Below are 22,086 nucleotides of genomic sequence, written 5' to 3'. Positions count from 1 at the left end.
GGGTATTCAAATGCACACACACATTTAATACTGAACATATTAAGGTCTTGTTGCTCTACTAAAAAAATAAATAATCTTTCACCATGTCCATGCTGCACGTGGAATAATAAACACAGAGTGCAATGGAGCAACAGCAGTGAACTGTGGCGCTGTCCAAGGTTCTGAATTAGTTCTTCATGATCCCGCAGTAGCTATATATAATAAAAAGGTCAGATATCTAGGCTAAATCTCACAGTAACCTCTGATAGTACATTGCACTAGCTGGTATTGCAGTCATTGCTTAGAGATGTGATTTTGAAGTTTTCTGTAGCACATTGACCAATTTGGATTATTTTCATGGCCGATGTTGAGAGCAGTGTGGCAGATATAAAGCCAATATAGAATATCACACAATTTATTTTTAAGATTTAAAACATGCTGCAATTAAATTAATATTTATTTCACATGATATTTACAAAATTAAGAAAACATTGTTAAAATTAACATGGATTTTTTTTAAATTATTTGATTAAAAACTTATTTGAAATGTTTAAACTGATTTAAACTTTAGACAACAACTTCTTGATTTTGAAATCCTATTATAGTATTTTTACAAATAAAGAAATATTTAAATATCAAATACAATTACAATAGTGTTTGCTTTTCTTTAATAATAGTCCCTTTTCATATATAATTTCCTATTTTGTTTAACATTACTGTCTAATAATTTATTAAATTGGACAGTTAAATATACTGTATACAGCAAATTAATGAAAACAAAGAATGGGGGTTTCTGTGCATCTAAATAAGAGTCTGGGAGCTGTCAAAATAAAAGACACACTGCAGATCAGCCAATGGTGATAAATATCAAATATCAACAACTAAATTGAAAATCTAACAGAGTCTATAATCTAACACAGTCTATAAGAGTTACCTGCCTAGTGTTTTATTATCCTTGCTGTGTGTGTGTGTGTCAAGACAAGACACTTAAAAACATGTGAAGAATCGATTAAATCATTACCACAGCACTTTGCAAACTTCTGAATGCTTGAACAATGGCTTTGTAATTGTGTATGCTTTAGCACAAGCATCTCAGCCTAACAACGCACATGGTTTTATTAGCTGCTGCAAAAACCTTAAACAATCTAAATAAGGGACATCCATTACAGCAAAACACAATACGCTAAATGAATCAACTCAGTGGCTGTCTTTTGCTGCGCTGCTGGTTGTATGATAGATTCCCTGCTCGGTAATGATCACAATGCTACCAGGCACCTATCAGTCTTTCCTGTCAAAGCTGTGCTAAGATTAATAAAACAAAAGTCGGGGCGAAATTAAAACAATCCATTGTGTCAGAAAAGCCAGTGTCCATGGAGCCCTGCAGTCTCTTTCAGAGCAAAAACAAACCCAAAATCTGAAATAAGTGAATGATGTGAGATATAGGTGAAGGAAAAACAAAAGAAGAGAGTGTATTTATCTTCATCTTGATTATGACTGCAACGACACAGGCTGTGTATGGAGAGTGTGAGTAATTTAAGGCACTGAGTTCACGTAAGCATACAGTATATTAAATTGATTACCAGTATCATGTGTCCAGTGGAGATGTCCATGTTGGTTTGGGTAGGCTCCTCACTCCAGGAGGATGTGCTGCTGCGGGTGGAGGGACTCTGCATCGGCCCATCACTAAACTGTGAGGACACGCTGTTAATGCGCGACGTGTGTGATGGGTGAAACACCTCTGATCGGTCTCCACGCTCTGATGTCTGCACAGCCATGCGCTGACGACAGAGATCCTATCGAGAAAGTGGACGAACATTATTCCTATCTGTGAAGACATTATCTGGGGCAAACTAAAACTGTTCTAAAGACTAAAATGATCAATCACATAAAATACAACATCAAAGCACTGGAAATTATGCTTAGAATATTATAAAAGGTATTTATATAAGAAAATCACACACAAATACAAACTGATTCCGTATCAGAATTCTGGATCAAATCAATTCTATTTAATTTTTTTCCACTTTGCATTTCATGATAAAGCCCACAACACATTACGTCACTGTCTGCGCTACAAGATGAAATCTACCATCTGCATAAACTCACAACCCACCAGTGGAGCAAATAATTGCTTTATGCTACCAGTCATATTTAAACACAAGGCTCATAGATAAGGGTCACATATTTAATAACTCATAAGCATGCATATTTGCTTACAATATGACAGTTAATGACTAAATTCTTCATAAAATGCCACCAAGAACATTTCTTATTAGCAATTAATTCACAAAACCAATGAAACTGACTAGAAAATACAGCTAACGCTCTCTCTTTCAGAACAAAGCTACTGCATTTATTAACCAGCAACAAATTGTATTTACTGCTACTGTATACTCACAAGTCTTTCCTTTAGCCTTAATGACTACATTTCTGTCACATCACTCAGGAATTATAATTCCAAGCTTTTAACTACCATTTTTCACTTCATCCGAATGACATAAAGCAGCAGACTGAAAGAAGAAAGGTAAAAACAAACAGCCCTTTGCTGTTTGCTGGTGATTTTTTAAATCACCTTCCCAAGGATCAGTCACTCTATGAGGATATCAGATGTATGCTTCAATGTACAAGCTGGATTCTCTCACAGATGTATCATTAGATCCCTGCTAACCTGGCACTCAACACATAATTGCTGTGGGCAATTATTTATGGAAGAGCACACAGAAAATGTCTGCACTAGAGATCGCTGAAAAAGGAGAGCTAAGATAATGTCTGTTATAAATTTGGCTGCAGGACGCTATTGTTTTTTGCCAGTCAGAAGACGATGGGATGCTCTCTGCCTGTCAGTCATTTTGACCGTTTGATTCGGTGAGCTCAGATTTGATGTTTGGGGGAGGGATCTTGAAAAAGAAGGAGGGAGATCTAAGCCATTGGTGGAAGATAGTAAAATAGCTAACATCGCTTACAGCACTGTTAACAAAACAATTCTGACTACATGCACTCTATAATGTTTAAAACAATTTACAAGAACTTCCATTCTGAAAAGCTTCAAGCAACTATGCTCTTTTTTAAGCAAATAGTATCTAGTTTTTTTTTTTGTATAACACAACAGCATTTTGTAACATTTTAAAGCCATTTTAAAAACTTTACTTTTATTGAGTTAAAAGCCTTCTGCGCATTGTACCCAGTTGTGATTACTCCTCTTTTTCCTTTGGTGAAACCAAAAAGAGAGAGAGAGAGAGAGAGAGAGAGAGAGAGAGAGAGAGAGAGAGAGAGCAGAGTGAGGCTGACAGGGTCAGTGAGGGTCAGTGAGGAAGTGTGGGGGTTGGAGGTGGAAGTTTAGTTTGTCTCACTAATGGAGCTCCCCAGTGAGAGAAACCAGTAGGGAAGATTGTGGGGGCTAAACAGAGGCCAAGGAGCTCTAAACCCAGTCACAGACTAGATCTGAGCTGATGTCCATCATGAGTCATTCTGACTTAAAATAAGTAAAACTGCTACTAAAACAGTGGACACTTCCTAATAAAATCATGTTCATGTCAGCCAGCACAAATTAACACATATATTTGCTTTTCTTATAATCAGTAAACCAATAAGTATCAAACTCATTTAGAATTTGAATTTAATCATTTACCAACCATTTTAATCTAAAGTAATTTCCAAAACTGATCAGAAAAAAGATTTGAAGACAGTGAGTCAAATGCTCATTGAGGACGTGCTTTGCTTTTGCTTGAAGGTAGCTAGAGACTTGTCTGTTCAGGAAAAGTTGGGAAGATCATTCCCCTATCAAGGAGTAGTGAAAGCTGTTTATATAAATAAACTAAAAGTAAATGAATGAATGCATGTTCTTGAGCACATTTAACATTAACATATTTATGCATTCGGTAAATGCTTTTATCTAAAATGAATTTCAGTGCATTCAAGGTGTACATAATCATGCATGTTTTCATTAGTGTTGATGTTGCTAGCGCCATGCTGTAGTCTACCAGCCTGCACCTAGTCTCAAAAATCAACCACAAAAATTATCTGATCCTTTAATATTTCATTATTTTCAAAAGTATTACTTTTACAGCATGTTTTTACTTTAAGTAATGCATGTAACTATAACCTTCTTTTTAATTTCAAACGTCTTATCAAAATAGTTTATAAAGAATGTATGGTTACACAAATGGAACTTAATGAAAAATTCCTGGTGGATACTGGATTTTATAAGCATGGCTAGAATGTGACCGATATAAACAGGATCATGGATTGTATTTAAAAAACATCAACAGAATTGAAAAACTACTATTGGTCTCATAACTGATCTTTTCAGATTTTGTAATTAAATTGCAGGCAAGATACAAAATAATGACTTTTAAATAGCATCAAATATGAACTGTTTAAGCATGTTCCACCTTTGACTAAATACAAACAAAACTTTAATTAATAAAAATAACAAAATAAGTCAGAGGAGTACAAAACAATACCAAAAAGTATATTTGCTATACTTTATTACAACAGGACAAAATCTTAGATTAAGAAATGTATCAAATAATGCGGTATTAGCAGGAAGAACAAACAAGTGTGAAAGTGTGTGAGTGTGTTTGATGAAGGAATAAAAATAAAAGTCTAATAATGTGAGAGGGTGTGTGTGTGAACAAGAGAGAGAGAGAAGGTGGGTGGCGATGGTGACGATGGTGTGTGTTGTGATCTGCTACAGAATCATTGCGGCAGAACTGATTCTAATTGCATGATTCACTGTAAGAGTCCCTGTGCACAAGGCTGCATTCATTTCAGCTGCAGCAGTTGGGAAATCTCTTACAACTACACAGTAAGAGCCCTGTATACGCCTTTAATCTTATTCGGTTAAAAAAAGAAAAAACCTAAGCAACCTGGCAGATCTAAAGGGCTGAAAGCACTCACAATAAACCACGATACGACAACATTAGACACAAATTAAAATCAATACAAGGTAATTGAAACCTGAAATGAAAACATTACAAAGGTGTCGAGATATAACGTGTGACAACACCGTAATAATACTGAGAAACGATGATTATTTTGCCACACTGATAGGGATGACGTTTATGAAAGGGACTTCTCGACAAAGTGTGAGAGGTTTATTAAATATTGAAGGTGGGGGAGGAAGCCAAGCGCTTGCACCCTGCGATCCCGTCTCATTGAGTACAGCTGAGCCCAACACAAAATCAATAAACCTTCACCGCAAGCCCTCCCTCCAGGAGCCGTGAAAGAAAGGTCAGACAACAAACTCATTTCCCTGCTAAAAAGGGATCTGCCTCAATTAGGATTCATATTAAATACTGCAGTCGTGCAAGGACATCTGCGTCTGCTCCAATGGGTAATAGTTAAGGAAAGAAGCTCTTAATTAATTTAATTGCCTTTTTGTTAATAAGATACAATCATTTTGAAACCATTATACACCTGGTGATGATCGCAAATATGGGTAGTGTTACTCAGAAAAGGTTTGCTGAATCGAAGGTTAAAATAACCTTGGTTAAGGACAACTTGTCCAGGATATCTTAAAATCAGAAATGATTACTGTATTCATATTAATCTGAACAGAAAAAAAACTGAAAAACTGAAAAAAAACAAAAACAGAATTGGCTGAAATAATCTGCCTGCACCTACCTGATAGGCTGTCGTGGCATCGTGGCCTGTGTAGCTTCCCAAACCAGTGAGCTTTTCCTTCATCTTATGGTGGGAGCGATAGCAGTACAGGGCCCCTGACATCCCCAGCACCATGACAATAAAAACCATGGAAACCACCACCAGAATCAAAAAGTTGCCTGGCTCCACTTGACTCTGTTTGACCACGGGGATGTGATTGAGTTTGCCCCTCTGAAAATAGAGCGGAGAAGAGAGAGAAACTCTGTTTAACACTGTGAACTGAAAACAAGATAATACAGACACACATTATATATAAAGTATACCAAATCATTAAGAAGAACAACTGTTTTCAACACTGATAATAATAAGAAATAGTTCTAGAGCAGAAAATCAGCACAGAATGATTTCTGAAGGATCATATGACACTGAAGACTTCAGTAATGACTGCTGAAAATTCAGCTCTGCATCACAGGAATATGTTACATTTAAAATAAATTGAAACATAAAACCATTAATTGTAAAAAAAAATAAAAAATCATGTTTCAAAATGTAAGATACATTTAAGACAAATATAGAGGATGTATTTTAAATATATATATATATATATATATCACTCAGCTGATCATAGTATAATGTCCAACTGGTGTTTTCATATAATTCATTTAAATTAGGTGCCAAGAAGCTTATATACTGCTTATAATTATTACACACTGACGTAGATACACCTCAAGCCGACACTTGGGAAGCGAAGGCCTGCTCCATTGTTGTCTTGGCAGGTTGTAGCATACCACCACAGAGCAATTAGGGTCGGTCCTCACTGTACCAGCTTGTTGCTAATTAGCCTCCAAGTCTTGGGTTTGGTCGGGATGGGGGAATTGGCTCAGACCTCCAAGTTAATAAAATGGGAGAGGGTCTAAGCCGAGGGGGAGTACCAAAAAGGTCCGAGCCCCACTAACGTTCCACTGTAGAGGGGGTTGTCAGGCTTGTTAGCCCCTCGGGGGGAGGGCTGACAGACGGGGCTAAGCTGCTGGGGGATTGGTGGCGTATTGTTTCCAAATGCCTTTTGAGGCTGAATAGACTGAGGCCTTCAGAATGGGGTTCAGAATTTTTTTAATCTGCCTCTATTCGCATTCAGTGCTATCATACCAACTGACTGATCACAGAACTAAAAGGCATGCGAGCAAATGAGATGCCATGCTACGACTGATTTTTCTGATCGTTATTTTAGAAACGATTACTATTTTCTGTTTCCTGGATACTCATAATCTACTTCACATTCTTTATTGAAGTATTATTTTTCCAAAACATAACATTTAGGACTGCTACACATTGTATAACAGAATGCAAATTTGAGAAGCACAAAATATTCAAATCGAGCTTTAATTACATATGCCACTCCATTTACCCTGAAATCCCCCATGCACTGGCTACACGTTACTGAAAATATTAGCACCTAAATGTGAGGTTTAGTAGTTTCTAAGGATTAGTTTTTATTTTTTTTGTGATTGTGAGCTTTTGTTGGTGCAGAAATGATTTGCTTTCCACCCCTCAAATGTTGCATGGAGAGTTTGTAGAGAGGAGGGTGCCTTCAGCTGGATCAGAATCTCCTCTCTCTCCTCTCTCCATCCCTCTATAGGCTTAGTGCTCTCAATCGAATTACATGAAAAGATCTCTAACATGAAAAGCTGGCTCTGAAAAGAAAATTGTGCTTTGCTAAATAATGTCCACAATTAATTATAACTAAATAGAATACATGCATTAGTGAGAGAAGATATAAAAGAAAAATGAAAAATGTTGTCTTGATATAGTCTATTCCCAAGTTAAATGCAGATTACAGTGTATATGAAATTAATGATGACTAAGAAAATGAATCCTACAGCATATTTGCATATACTGTACATACAAAAATGGTTCTAAAGGATTTACACATATTCTTTTGTTGCATGTACAATTGATATATGTAATTATAAGCAAAAAAAATAAAAAATAAAAATAAAAATAATAATAAATAATTAAAATATGGGGGAAAACTCAATGTCGCTGAGAAATTATTAGAAAAAAAATAAGAGAAAGAAATAACCAGTCAATGCAATGCCTTCTCCTACTATAAGAGGACAGCAAAAATGTAGAAATACAATGCAGACTCTACATGGTATGTTTTAATGTGGGATTACCTATACCTTTACTTTCAAAAAACAAAAATAAATCTTTATTGAAGAAAACAAATCTGATAATTATTTCAAATGAAATAATGTGTCAAATCCTCTCACTTTCTGCAACACATTTAGTCTTATAGCAAAGAACCCACAAAGACACAGTTACATTAAAGGCAGAGAAGAAAATTTCACTACAAAATAGTGAAAAAAGGTAAAAAGGGAGGGACAGACTTGCTTTATGCTTTTATGGTTTTGTTCTTCTGTAGGGAATACAATTGGACTTGCAAATTTCTGATTTACTAAGTATACTAAAGAAAAAAAAAATACAGACAAGTCATGTAAAGTAGAAATACAAAACATTTTGTGCAAATAAATCTATAAAGTATCTAGAATTCCACAAAAATTTGTTTCAGTGAAGAAATGTTTTCTTTATTCAAATATACAATAAAAAGTCAAAATAAAACAAATGCATTTACTTTTTTTATTTTTTAAATCTAAATAAGAATGTATAAATACATTTTATTTTAATCTAAATACAAATAAGAATTTTTTTAAACGAATAATATGAAAAACATAAAAACACACAAAAAATTAAAAGCAAGACATAGCAAACAAGAAGAGGAAAATATGTTACTGGGTGAATGTGTTCCTGGATTAATGTGTGTGTTTGCAGGGTCATCTGATAGTTTATCCTCACTTTTCAGCTAATGAATCTCTCGACTGAAAATTTACCAAAAATCCTGATAAATCTACATTTTTAAATGATTAAATATTATTGAATAACAACATTTGTAAAATGGTGATTCAGTGTCCATATAAAATAATACTTCAATCCAGGACTAATGTCCAAGCCAAGGTAAAACATAAACTTAACCCCTAACAAAAAGATCAATGTACGGCCAGACAAATATTACTGATAGCAATTAACTTTAAGCAATCTGTATGTATAGACTTTTGATTTTTATAAAGGTTTTTTTATCCTCTATTTTTCCCCTTTAAAAAGGATAGAAGAAAATCAAACATTTTGAAAAAAAAAAAAAAGAGAGATAAAAAAGGGAGATGGATTTGGGATGCTCCGGCTGATTTAAATCATTGAGGGAAGGGCTGGGTGGAGGAGAGACTATGATGGGTGAAAGGTTGAGACAAGGGCCGCCCTTATATCCTTTTTCTCTATTACACACAATAATCACTCTACTTTAAAACCATCCACTCCCCTCTCAGCTCTATAGCCTAGATCTTAAAAATATGAGGAAAATAAATAAATAAATAAACTGAACTAAAAACCTATATAAAAAAAACATCATGCACACAATATTGAACAAATGAAAATCAGTCTTACAATCTTTCTAATTTGCACTCCTAGTTCTTATATTTTTGCACACAAAACTACACTAAATTTGTATTAAGTGAGAAAAATATTCTTGTTTTACTATATAGAGAAAGATAACCCCATTAATGTAGGGATCCTATTGGATAAATTCAAAGTTACATTGTACATCAGGGAATACATGCAAATCTATTATGACTTTAATTATATCTTATATTTCACTAACTATTTCACTCAAGTTAACATTTTTTAAATGTAAATAACAGATTAGACATACCCAATGTGTAAAAATTATTTACAAGTCAAATATTACACCTGAATATATGGAATAAGCATAGAATGAATCTCTGATAATTGCAGTTTGTTAATTCCTTGAAGTTTATACAATATTATGGCCCACGGGACTCATTCTATTCTTTAGCCCATATGGAAAATCTCTTTAAAATGTAATTTTTTTTAGAGATAAAGAAACTATAAATTACCACCAAATAGTGCACGGAGTTTTTATTTATTTATTATTATTTATTTCTCCACCATCAACCTACCTATTCATCTTTCTCATATTATTATTTCTTTTGCACTCCAACTCATTTGCAAATCGCAAAGACCCACGCAGACTGAACACCGCTTTCAGTGCGATCGATTTCCATCAAACGAACAGCTAAACAACGATTCCCCCCTCTATAAAGAAACAGAATGATGTTTCTGTTTGTACTCTACCATTTGTTCAGCTCTTACTACCACTCTATATTGACTCACGACCAATATCAATTACACAACGATCTGCAAACCATCTTAGACATTAAATCGCACACACTACGCACGAGCTTCTCTCAGCAGAAGCGCTTTAAATGAAAAAGCACGATGAAATGTGTCATGCTGGAGCACCGCCATATAAGTCTTGCAGGACAATGTCACTCTCATTATCAGTCCAGATGCATCCGAATGCGCAATAAGTTTTAGGTGACGCTTAATGGCGCTTTCAGAGCCTCGTAACATTTATTTACCCACCACTATACATGCGCATCAACAGACATGTGCAAGTGCAAAAGATAGCTACCTAGTTCCATAATCGGACAGCGCGCGAGGGATGCTTTTCAAGATCCTATTCCGCAGATGTCCGACTGGAGACTGCAGCCTCCTTTCGCAATCCCGCTAGCTAAGTAAAAGTTCTAAACCTTCCCGTTTGCGTCCACCTCAACAAAAGAGCGTCGCCGTTTGAATATTTTTTTTTCAAACGGAGGGAAGAAAAAAAAAGAGTTTGAAAGAAAAAGACTGAGGCAGAGCGGGAGAAAAAAAGGCGAGCTAAATCATCCGCCACATTTCCCAAAGACTTATAAGAAGCTGCAGAGGGTTGTCTGGTCCTTTGAATGATCATTTGCGACTGAAAAGCCAGGGATTTTTTTTCTTTCTCTCGGAGCCCCTCCTTATATTCAGCGAGACTCGAGTCGCTGTCTGTAGCACATGTCACATCCACTGGTTGCTATAGCGATGCCTCCACATGTTGTCCAGAGCGCACGGGGCGCTAGTCAGCGCGCGCGGGGTAGAGTGCCAGCTTGAATGGACGGAGAGCTTGTCACTCATTTGTTCAACTATTCGGGATTTCTGTGCCTGCTGAATCGCTGGATTTTCCCCAAATTTTCTCCCATATTGCAATCAGAACTAACTAATGTTGCAACGCCTACTGCCAACTACAGTCTGTACGAGCCAGACAGAGAAGGACGCTTCACTCTCCACTGCCTAGAACGACCCGACGTTTTACGACTGACTTCAAAGAATATAAATCAATTACCATTTAATCATCGTCTAGCATTTTACCTTATTTCTCTATTTTATTTAACATGGCTAGTATTATACATAGGCCTACTTAGATCCACTAAATATGTAGCATTTACAAATGTATTATAATGTGTTTATTGCCAGAGGAGGAGTTTGTTTTCTCTCAACCCCCCCCCCCCCCTAAATATCTAATAGAGATTTGTTTTCTTTACTTAGTCGGATTTGGTTTGCTCAGGGGGTATAATAATAACAAAAATAAAATAAATAATACAATAAAATAATAATAAATAATGCATGATTTTATGATAGACAAAATAGACTGTAAAAGTGTTTCTACCTAATCTTGCCTTTAAAATGAGTTTTATCGGTGTAACCTAATATATAAGGGTTGATTCAGCAGTGTTAAATAATATATATATATGTATTTGAATAAAATCACTGAATTTAGATGTTACCACACATTTTAAGGACACCATTTTTCATTGTAGGCCAAGGAAACACTTTAGAGTCAACGGGATGAAGCCCATGCAGTGAAGCAGTGACTAAATCAGCAAAAAAATAAAACTTATTTTATTACAGTTTTGAGGGACTATTGTAAGGTTTGAGGAGGGCAACAGCTGCAGTGAGCAGAGAGGGATTACTAAATCTAACATGGAGAATAGAGAGAGGGAAAAGAGGGGAGGGGGAGGCTTGTTTGAGTGTTTGTGTGTGTGCAAGAGAAAGAGAAAGCAATGCAAGCACTCAGAGAGGGAGAGTGTGTAAGAGCGATACAACATGTGCCTGTGAGGTAAGTGGCTGTGTGTGTGTGTGTGTGTGTGTGTGTGTGTGTCTTTGGGTTGGAGGTTCTGGGGGTGGGGTCCCGTCAAATGCAGATGACGAGTCTGAGAAGGGGTCTTCAATTTATCTTTGGTTTCAGCTGCACTCCTCCCTCCGTTGAACCCTGCTTACCCCTCTTTGTCCCACAGCTTGACAGCTGTAGTTGGCAGAAATCAGAGAGGAACAAATAAAGTGGTTCACCCGTTCCAGAATCTCGAGAACAGATAAACACACATCAGACATATTTCCACCTTTAAGCTCACCTTGCTTTATTTTCCTTTCTTGCTGCATGAATCTGGGCATGCTGTAGTGAATGACTTGTATAAAATATGATCTTTCACATGGACAAACTGTGCAGAAGCCCAAAACCACAGGATGCTCAGATAACCACACTGAGCACATACAGTATTCCATAATTTTATTTTTCTCTTTCCATTTTATGACCATACGCCTGTTTTGTCTATATGTTTGTGTGATAAATTCCTGCAAGAATGGTACATCTGTGTCCTAATATGCATAAAATCATTATTTCACAGCTTCAAGCAATGGTGCATCAACCATTTGTTCAATATTCTAGAGAATAAAATCTGGATGACTAAAAACCTCACTGCCATTTCTCAAATCACACATATATACATACAACCTTTTAAGGAATGATATGTGAAATTACAGACATTTAATTTCCAAAAATGCAACATCATATTTCAACAAGGACTTTAACACTAACTTGTAACTAAACCTAGAGCTGCAGTGCCACTCAGCATTTTATAGAGACATCACTGCATGTCTTCAGGCTGTAAAGAGTCCTGTGGTGACTGACAAACAATAGTACCATCACTTGATGTACTCTTTTAACTGTACTGATCTACTGTATCTAAATCACAGACTGCAGAAGGAGGAATTGATGTTAAACAAGCATCTGCATGGAGGGTGAAGTCAGGCTGCCTCCAACCATACCCACAGCACCATCTGTCAGTGTCTCCCCTCAGGTATAACCCCCAGTCTCGAATGAAGATGCTTGAACAGTGTATAGTGAGTGTAGGCTTCACATAGAAGACTGCTTATTTTAATCGGTTGTAGCAAATTGTCTGATGCTAAAAGGTGTCATAATTGTAGATTGCGCTACAAAAATTCCTGATTTTTGATATTCTGTTGATTTTTGTTCTGTTCTGCTCATCTCCATGCTTCTCTCCTTGTACTTTTTCTTTGTTTAATGCATCTAAAAATCAAACCCATTAACTTGTCTAACCAGTCTAATACTACACACAAAAAAAACGTTACAGAACTATTTATTTCCCAACAGGGTAATTGATTTTTGATGTTGCTTGAAAGGATGTTAAAACTTAATTTAGTTTTAGGTGTAAAAACTGAAAGTACATTGTACACTCCTGATATCTATCCTTACTAAGGTTTGTGCAATTTATTCATTAACAAAAGTAAGACAAAGAGCAACATGCTGTTGTTTAATGGAGCTGGCTATTCCAAGAAGGTCCCACGAGGAGTCATAATTTGTACAATACGGTTTTTGATATTATACGGTTTTGCCATTCTGTATTAAGTTGCCATGAAAGACTGTTGACTGTGATGGTATAAAGGTGCGGTCACATTAGCAACATTTTGTGGAACAGCAAATGTGCACTTTAGGCTGTTTTTCATGACTTGGCACAAAGCGGTAACATTTGTTAAACAGATCTTTTAACAGTGTTACCAGGCAATACTATGTAATCAGACTTTTAAGGATTGTCAATTGATTAATCACCAAAATCATTTGTCCAAATATAACAGAAAGATGCATGTGTAAAACATCACCAATATTTGTTTAATGTTCTACTCTCCATATTCTTAATTTCAACCACGAAAATTCACCCGAACAGCAGTAAATGTCAGTGCACCTTGAGAAGGAAAAGTAGCCTAATCAAATAATTATTTTCTTCATGGATGAAAGAGATTTGGCGGAGGGGAGAAGATGGGAAAAAAAACAACCGTTTCTAATCCACGCTGAACACCGCTGCACTAATTGGTGAGCGCTAACATTTGGCTTTCTTTGTCTCATACATATATAAGGCTTAAAGGACTAATTTAGGGAGAGATATGTGTCGTCCATGTCGCTGCAGTCTCTGCTGTAGATTAGCTTGTTAAAATAAGCTCCCTCATTGTCTGAATCTAGGCTAGAGAAAGACCCATGCCAGGCGGTTCAAAGCTATGAACAAGCTAGCGATCAAGGTAAATGCTACGCTTGTCATCTTGTGTATATGTACTCAGCATGATCAAAACCCAACAACACACAACACACACAGCTGACTTAGCTACTAAATAACATTGAAAAGCAAACCAATAAAGAAAATCAAACCACGAGGCCACGCAGTTACTAAGAATAAAACTCCATGGAATATGTAGAATGTCAATGGAATATCAGCACTGTTTGTGCTTTTTAACACCAAATACATAGTTGAATACAAGTCGAAACATTCGGACACATGATTTCAGGAAGACACAAATAACAATCCCTTAAAAAAGACCGACGTGGTATCAACTGGCTCCACTGTGAAAACATCTATTCACCAAATTTTCCTACTTTGTGCCGCATCATAAAAAACTCTCTAAGCTGCACAATTACTGTTCCACACTGCTACTGATCTGGTGAAAAACGCTGACTCACGGCTCAGTCAACCTTACTCAAAGCTGCTGGGGCCAGGGCCAACAATTAAAACATTCCCTTAATGCCCATATCAATACTTCTGATAGGCTCCCTTTAAAGTTTAAGAGTAATGGATTTCATTAGAAACATTGTACTCTCAGGGCCTTAAGCCATAGTTATTATGTTGAACTCTATTAGAAGTTCTTGCTTTTTAAAGGACATGCTTGGAAGCCACTTTGAAATGAGATATGATGAAATTTATTGATGAAAGTGCGGCACATTATGGCATTTAGGACTTTTCAAACCTCAGATGGAAGGCTATGATGAATCTGCTCAAATGTACAAAATGTAATCAATTTTGTGTTATTTGTTATTGCTTCTTCTATATGCCTTACTTTTCAGTTGTGCCTTAATCACACGGATACTATAACTAATGTGTTAGTGAGGTTAAAAGGTTTAAATTATTCATTATAGATAAAAAAAAACACATTTATAATCTGTCCTCTAAGAAGAATCTTACAGACTATGTATTTGGAGCACCCTTCATTTGGATATACCTTCAGTTTAAAACACCCCAGCACAGAGTACAAGTTGCCACACTCTCTGATTTGTGCCCTACTTTTAACTGCATTTAAACCACAATATGTTATTGATAAACACCAGGTTAAAGAGAAAGCCCTGTTTTAAAAACCTTTAAAAACAGCATCAGAGATGCCTTTTGCTGAAGGTGTCTTACCTCCACTAAGAGTCAGATGCAGTAATTATAGACTGCTGCTCCACCACTGCCTCTCAAACCTCTAAAGACCAGTGACCTAAGTACTGTGATCTACCTGCTGAAGAATGTGGAGACTTTTCACAGAACTTATTTCTTACTGCCATTATGTTGCCACAGAAGTAATGTCTTTACTTTAGGGGTCAAGTCCTGCAGTTATGTTAAAAGCAGTCGTTGAAAGTCTAAAAGTGTAAAAAGAAAGATTACTGTGATGTCATTGCTTATACTGTAAGTCAAGAGAGGTGAGTGGTAAGTGGCTATGACCTTTACTTCATCTATGCCCACAAGGAAATTATAGAATGAAAAAACAACAACAACAACAACAAAACAACTTTTTTGCCTTGAAGAACTAGCTTACACAGGTATAGTCCTGACTCATTTTACATCTGTATAAACCTAGAAAATATTATTTGCACATAGGGACAGCAGATGAAAATTAGCAGTTAGCTAAATCTGGCACATTTACATCAGTGTGATGCTTGATAAATATGTTTTGTCCTTGACAAATAAATAAATAACATGAAATAAGAATTAAAATAAATGAGACACTGGAGTTTTAGTCATATTTGCAAAATTGCAACATGGCCAAAGGTATGTATAAAGTACACCTTGTAAATAACAGGTTTGTCTATTCCAGGAATTCCACTGAAAACAAATCTTAATGCACATATAGTGTTGTGAAATTTCTTTGCCCCCATCTCGATTTCCAATGTTTTTGTGTATATCTCTTTCCTTTTTTTCTTTTTTTTTCAGAAATTAAAACAAAATCTAACATAAAGTAAACACAAAATGCAGTATTAAGTGCTAATATTTACGGAAGCACCAAAGTTAAAGCGTTAGTTCACCAAAAAATGTAAATTATGTCATTAATAACTCACCCTCATGTCATTCCAAACCAGTAAGACCTCCATTTATCTTCGGAACACAGTTTAAGATATTTTAGATTTAGTCCGAGAGCTCTCAGTCCCTCCATTGAAACTGTGTGTACGGTATACTGTCCATGTCCAGAAATGTTAGAAAAACGTCATCAAAGTAGTCCATGTGACATCAGAGGGTCAGTTTTTGTAATTTTTTGAAGCATCGAAAATACATTTTGGTCTAAAAATTTTAGAAAATTATACAAATATCGAAATAAATTTCGATGCTTCAAAAAATTCTAACTGACCCTCTGATTTTCTTATCTTTCTGGACATGAACAGTATACCGTTCACACAGCTTCAATGGAGGGACTGAGAGCTCTCTGACTAAATCTAAAATATCTTAAACTGTGTTCCAAAGATAAACGGAGGTCTTACGGGTTTGGAACAACATGAGGGTAAGTTATTAATGACATAATTTTGCTATTTGGGTGAACTATCCCTTTAACATCACATGAGACTGTTGTAATCAACAGATATCATGCATGTAATTTGGAAAAAGAAGGAAGTGCTTTTGTACAAATACAAACACGTACAATAGTACTAATACAATTGTACCATTATTATTATTATCTTTTTTATTATTATTGCGACAGTCCATACCCCTACACAGGTTTTGCACAATATTATGTGTGAATGCCTCTTTAATGTGGCAGTGTTTAAAGTTCAGCATCATACTTAAAACACCTGACAGATGCAATTTTTTCTTGCTTTCTGATAATGCTTGTAAAACTCCTTAACAGTAGCTTTACTGCGATACACTTTCTTTAGCCTAAAACTGCATTTCAAGCACAGATAGCTTTGTCAGACGATAGCTTGAAGCTATTTAATATGAATATGCGTCAAATATGCACCCCCTGCAGTCAATGTATACAGAATATTGAATTCATGAAAAATTATTTTATGTATGACAATTTCTGGCCATCCTATCTGTTATAATGTCTGTCCATCCACACATTTACACATGTTTTAAAAGTGCCAATTCCTAATACAAAATTCTGAATGATACAGATATTACTGAAGCATGTTTTACAAGAAAATACTATTTCAGTTTTTCTAGTAAAAAAAATTAGGTAATTTTTTTTACTTTTCATTTCTTTGTAATTAATTGTGGAATTTATTTGTGTAAAATTTATTAATAAAAATAATTATATTTCTGAGTGAAAATTGATTCTACATCAATTATTATTATTATTATTTTTTTCTCAGAACACAGTGATGGTTAATGGTAATTTATTCGTTTTTTTTGTCAAAAGCCTTTGCTTGTTTTGTCTCAAAATTTTAAACAAGTTTCTTAAAAAAAACGTCTCCATGTGCAGCTAAATAAGCTTTACAATTCATAATATGTCTAATAAAATATCAGATACCAGATACCACACACACACACACACACACACACACACACACACACACACACACACACACACTGTAGGGTAAGTTACTCAAAAAAGTTATAGATAACAAATGATTTATTACTACTTGAAAATTGTAATTTGATTACATTACTGATTACTGCATGTAAAAAGTAATCAGATTACTAATTACTTTCAAATTACTTTGAAAACATACCAAACCTACAAAAAACCGTTCAAAGTGAAAGTTGTAGATCTTTCATTAATTTAATATTGACTGAAAAATATTACCTAGGTATAAAAACAGCAACTTGACTTTTAATCCATTTCTAAAACTTAACATTCTTAATATAAACCACATGCACTGAGTGTGAACACATTACAGATAATAAGCTCAAACGGGAAAGAGTGTACATTGTGTTGGTTTTATATAGATTACTTACTAATGGTAGAATATTTTTTTATTATTTTTGCTGTTATCAGGAAAAAATGCAAGTGATCGCGTCAGTGCCTCTGTTGACCCCATGCAAAACATGATTTTATATGGTATATAATTATTTTTTCTTAACATTAGTAACGTAACGTAATTATATTGCCTTTAATAACTGTAATCAAAATGCACAAATTTAAAATACAATGCATTACATTACTGTGTTTCCAGAAAAAGAAATTAGATTACAGTAACTTGTTATACCCAACCCTGGTCTTTGAGTTCAGCTCATGAAAAATGGGGGCAAAACCAAAAGTGTTGCGTTATAATTTTAATAATATATATATTGTCACTGGGTGAAGAATCACACGACAGCGAGGAGTACAAAGTAAGGCCCCGGAGAGTGGATTTATTAGGGTGAGAGAGTTTTTAGTGGTTGGAAGTTGGAAGTGCTGGTGCGCTGGTCGTGGTGGTGTCCCAGGTGCGGCGTGTCCATGCGTGGGGGGTGCTGATCGGTCACGAGCTTTCTGCAAGGGAACACGGAGAACAGCGTTAGCATCCAGTCTTCTGGAGTGATCACTCCCTTGTGTATCAGGGCGGCGGCTTATGTAGGTTATGCTTATGCTTGATTGTCGGCAGCCGTGACCGATCGGCCGGTGATGAGGTTTCCAGGTGCTCCTCGTGCATTTCCAGGGCGACGCTGATGAGGCATCGGGACACGCATCACACTCAAATCTGAGCAAATCCTGGAGAGACGGTCGGCATTGGCGTTGGCTGTCCCGGCTCGGTGTTGTACGCTGAAGTGGAAGTCCTGGAGCGACAGGAACCACCGTGTTACCCGGGCATTGGTGTCTTTCGCCCAGGCCATCCGCTGCAAAGGGGCATGGTCAGTAATTAAGGTAAACTTCCTTCCCAATAGATAATACCTCAGCTCCAGGACTGCCCACTTGACGGCCAACGCCTCCTTCTCTACGGTGGCATAGCGCTGTTCCGTGGGGGTCAGCTTCCGGCTGATGTAGATTACGGGATGTTCCTGGCTGTCCTGTACCTGGGAGAGGACGGCTCCCAATCCTGTGTCTGAGGCATCCGTTTGCAACATAAAGGGGCAGTTAAAGTCCGGGGCCCGCAGGACTGGCTCCGACGTGAGGGCTGCCTTGACTCGACGGAACGCTTCCTCTTCTGCAGGGGCCCAGGACGGCTTCTCCGGCTGCCCCTTTCTGGTCAAGTCTGTGAGGGGGGCTGCTAAGGAGGAGAAGTTATTTATGAAGCAACGGTAATACCCTGCCAACCCCAGGAAAGCCCGTACCTGTGTCTTGGAGCTGGGACGTGGCGTGGAGAGGATAGCTGTTACCTTCATCTGCTGGGGTTTAATCAGGCCACGGCCCACCTGGAACCCCAGATACTTGGCCTCGGTACGGGCGAGGTGGCACTTCCGGGGGTTGGCCGTAGGTCCAGCCCTCCGCAGTTCTCCTAGCACCCTCCGGAGCCGTTCTAGGTGGTCCTCCCACTGCTCCAAGTGGACGACGGCATCGTCCAAGTAGGCGGCCGCCTAGGCTTGATGGGGCTGCAGGAGGATGTCCATCATACACTGGAAGGTTGCTGGCGCCCCATGCAGGCCGAACGGGAGGGTCCGGTATTGCCAGTGGCCACTTGGGGTGGAGAAGGCGGTCTTGGGCTTTGCCTCCTCTGTGAGTCCGACTTGCCAGTACCCCTTTGTCAGGTCGAGGGTGGAGATATACCGGGCCCTCCCGAGTCGGTCGAGGAGTTCGTCCACTCTGGGCATTGGATAGCTGTCGAATCTCGTTTAGGCGGCGGTAGTCATTACAGAACTGGAGGGTGCCATCGGGCTTCGGGACCATGACGATGGGGCTGGACCAGGGGCTCCAGGATGGTTCGATCACCCCTATCCTCAGCATCTCCTTAACTTCCTCCTCGATGGCGTGTCGCCGAGCCTCCGGGACACGATAGGGCCGCTGCCTCACGATGAGTCCTGGTGGTATCCGGATGTCGTGCTGTACCACGTTGGTCCACCCAGGGAGGGGGGAGAACACATCGGGGAACTGACCGACCAGGTGCTGCAGCTCCGTCTTCTGGGCAGCTGACAGTTGGGGCTCCATGTCCACAACCACGGGAGAGGAGGTGGTAAGGGCGGAGAGCTGGGTCCGGGTTCCAATCCACTTTTTTAACAGGTAGGGCAGCATCTGGTCCCAATCGCGTCTATCTTTAGCGGCCACACGTCTCAGCATTTGTTTAAGGGTCTGATTAAACTGTTCGAATAAGCCGTCCGTCTGAGGGTGGTAGAACGTGGTCCGGAGCTGCTTTACCTTGAGGAGCCGACAGAGGTCCGCCATCAGCCGGGACATGAAGGGAGTCCCCTGGTCGGTCAGAATCTCAGCGGGGATGCCGACTCGGCTACAGAGGAGGAACAGCTCCTGGGCAATGGCCTTGGCGGTGGCCTTCCGTAGGGGCATAGCCTCCAGGTACCGGGTGGCGTAGTCGACAATCACCAGGATGTGCTCATGCCCCCGGGCGGACTTCGGCAGCGGCCAAGGGGAGGGGTCCATTGCGACGTTCGCTGGCAGATCGGGCACGCCTGGCAGAACCTCTTCACCTCGGCGTCCAGGCCAGGCCAGTGGAAGCAATCCCAGATCCATTGGACGGTATTCTGGACCCCGAGGTGGCCGGCCATGGGATGTGAGTGGGCCAGCTCCATCACCGTCTTCGTCCGAGGCACTACCAGCAAGGTTTTTTCCTCCCCCCTTCGCGGTGCGACACAATAGAGCAGGCCTTTCCTGACGATGAAGTGTGGGACCGGGTGGGGCCCTGGCTGGACCTCCTTCCCCTCGATGACCCGGTCCTGGGCCCAACAGTGCTTCAACCGGTCGTCCTCGTGTTGGGCCTTGCTGAAGTCGCCCTCTCTGGACACCTGCTGGAAGACATCAAGATATAGGTTAGGGACACTTGGGGACTCACCCTCTCTTGCGCTGTCAGATGCCAGCAGCACGGGGCGACGTCGGTCCCCCTTCTTCCGGAGGGGTCTTCGGCGGCTCCCACAGGGGCTGGCAGGCTGGGTGGCGGCGAGGAGGAGGCGGTCAAATCCGGGCTAGTCCCTCCCCAAGAGCATCGGCACCGGGAGGTCCTTGAAGATCCCCACCTCAAGCGGCCAAGATCCTGGGGCGGCCGAAATGGTGACGCGCCGTGCCGCCACCTCTTGGGTGTCCCCTTGGACACACGTGATGGCTAGGCAGGCTTTAGACTCCGGGCGGGGGGGTAAGACAGTGGGGTGGACGAGGCTGACCGCGCTCCCGGAGTCTAGGACAGCTTCCAACGGGTGGCCGTTTACTTTCACCTTGGCTCGTGGGGCCCCCCCGGGTGGGGCGTGGTGGACGATGCAGCCTGCCAGCCACGTCCGAATGGAAGGGCGGGGTGGTTCGGTGGGCATGGGCTCGTCCTGGGGGGTGGGAGCTGCCGGCCTGCTCATTGGACGCGAGGTGCCCTCCGGTGTGCGTCGCTCCTGGACCACCCTCCGGGGAAATGGCGGTGCTCGCTCCCCAGCCTCCCGTCATTGGGCCGCATCTGCCAGTTCGACGGCTTCCACCAGCTCACCGAGGGTAGTGGGATTCCGCATTCCTGCCGCTTGACGATGGGGCCAGGCTAGTGCGCGCAAGAACCGGTCAATGACCACACGCTCCGCCACCTGGCTAGCGGTGGGATCCCCGGCCAGCAGCCAGTGTCGCGCGAGCCAGGAGAGTTCTGTCGCTTGGGCCCGGGCTGGGGACTGTGCGCTGTATTCCCAGTCAAAGAACAGTTGTGCCACTGCGATGGGTGACAATCCTACCCGAGCCAGGATTTCCCGCTTCAGTTCCTCGTAGCTCTCACTGGCCTCGTGTGGGAGGGAGAAGTAGGCCCGCTGTGCTTCGCCGGTCAGGAGGGGTGCGAGCAGACGTGCCCAGGCCGGGCGTTCCCAACGCTCTCAGATGGTGACGTTCTCAAACATCTGCAGGAACATCTCTACATCATCATGGGCGGTCATTTTGGTAATCAGCTACGCGGCCTGGACACGTGGATCAGGCGGCGGAGCGTGTCGGCCTGCCTGGAGGGCGGCAAGCTCGCGTTCCGTCTCCCCTTGACGGCTGGTGAGGTGTTCAGCAATTTGTTGCTGGTGGATGCTGATCTCGGTGAGGTGTTTGAGTAGCTCTTCCATGACGAGGGGAGGAGTGTCCGCCTGCACTGGGAAAGGGAGAGAAGAAACAGCGGTGAGGGAACAAATTTTTTATTTTTATTTTTTTTAAGTGAGGGCGGCTGTCGGTGACTCT

The 22,086-nt window shown here is 39.9% G+C and overlaps 1 protein-coding gene across 1 annotated transcript in view; it reads right to left on the bottom strand.

Annotated features, from left to right (window-relative positions):
- The window catches only part of LOC132107251 (receptor-type tyrosine-protein phosphatase N2-like), a 223,739-nt gene that overhangs the window by 33,534 nt on the left and 168,119 nt on the right, over positions 1-22,086 (bottom strand). Inside the window, exons 13-14 of the mRNA XM_059513490.1 lie at positions 5,605-5,814; positions 1,560-1,772 (exon numbers count right to left, since the gene is read on the bottom strand). Coding sequence (XP_059369473.1) covers positions 1,560-1,772; positions 5,605-5,814 — 423 coding nt within the window. The remainder of the gene's footprint in view (positions 1-1,559; positions 1,773-5,604; positions 5,815-22,086) is intronic.

Source organism: Carassius carassius, chromosome 2, assembly GCF_963082965.1.
Source record: "Carassius carassius chromosome 2, fCarCar2.1, whole genome shotgun sequence".
Taxonomy (NCBI): domain Eukaryota; kingdom Metazoa; phylum Chordata; class Actinopteri; order Cypriniformes; family Cyprinidae; genus Carassius; species Carassius carassius.
This window is presented reverse-complemented; position numbering and strand designations above follow the sequence as displayed.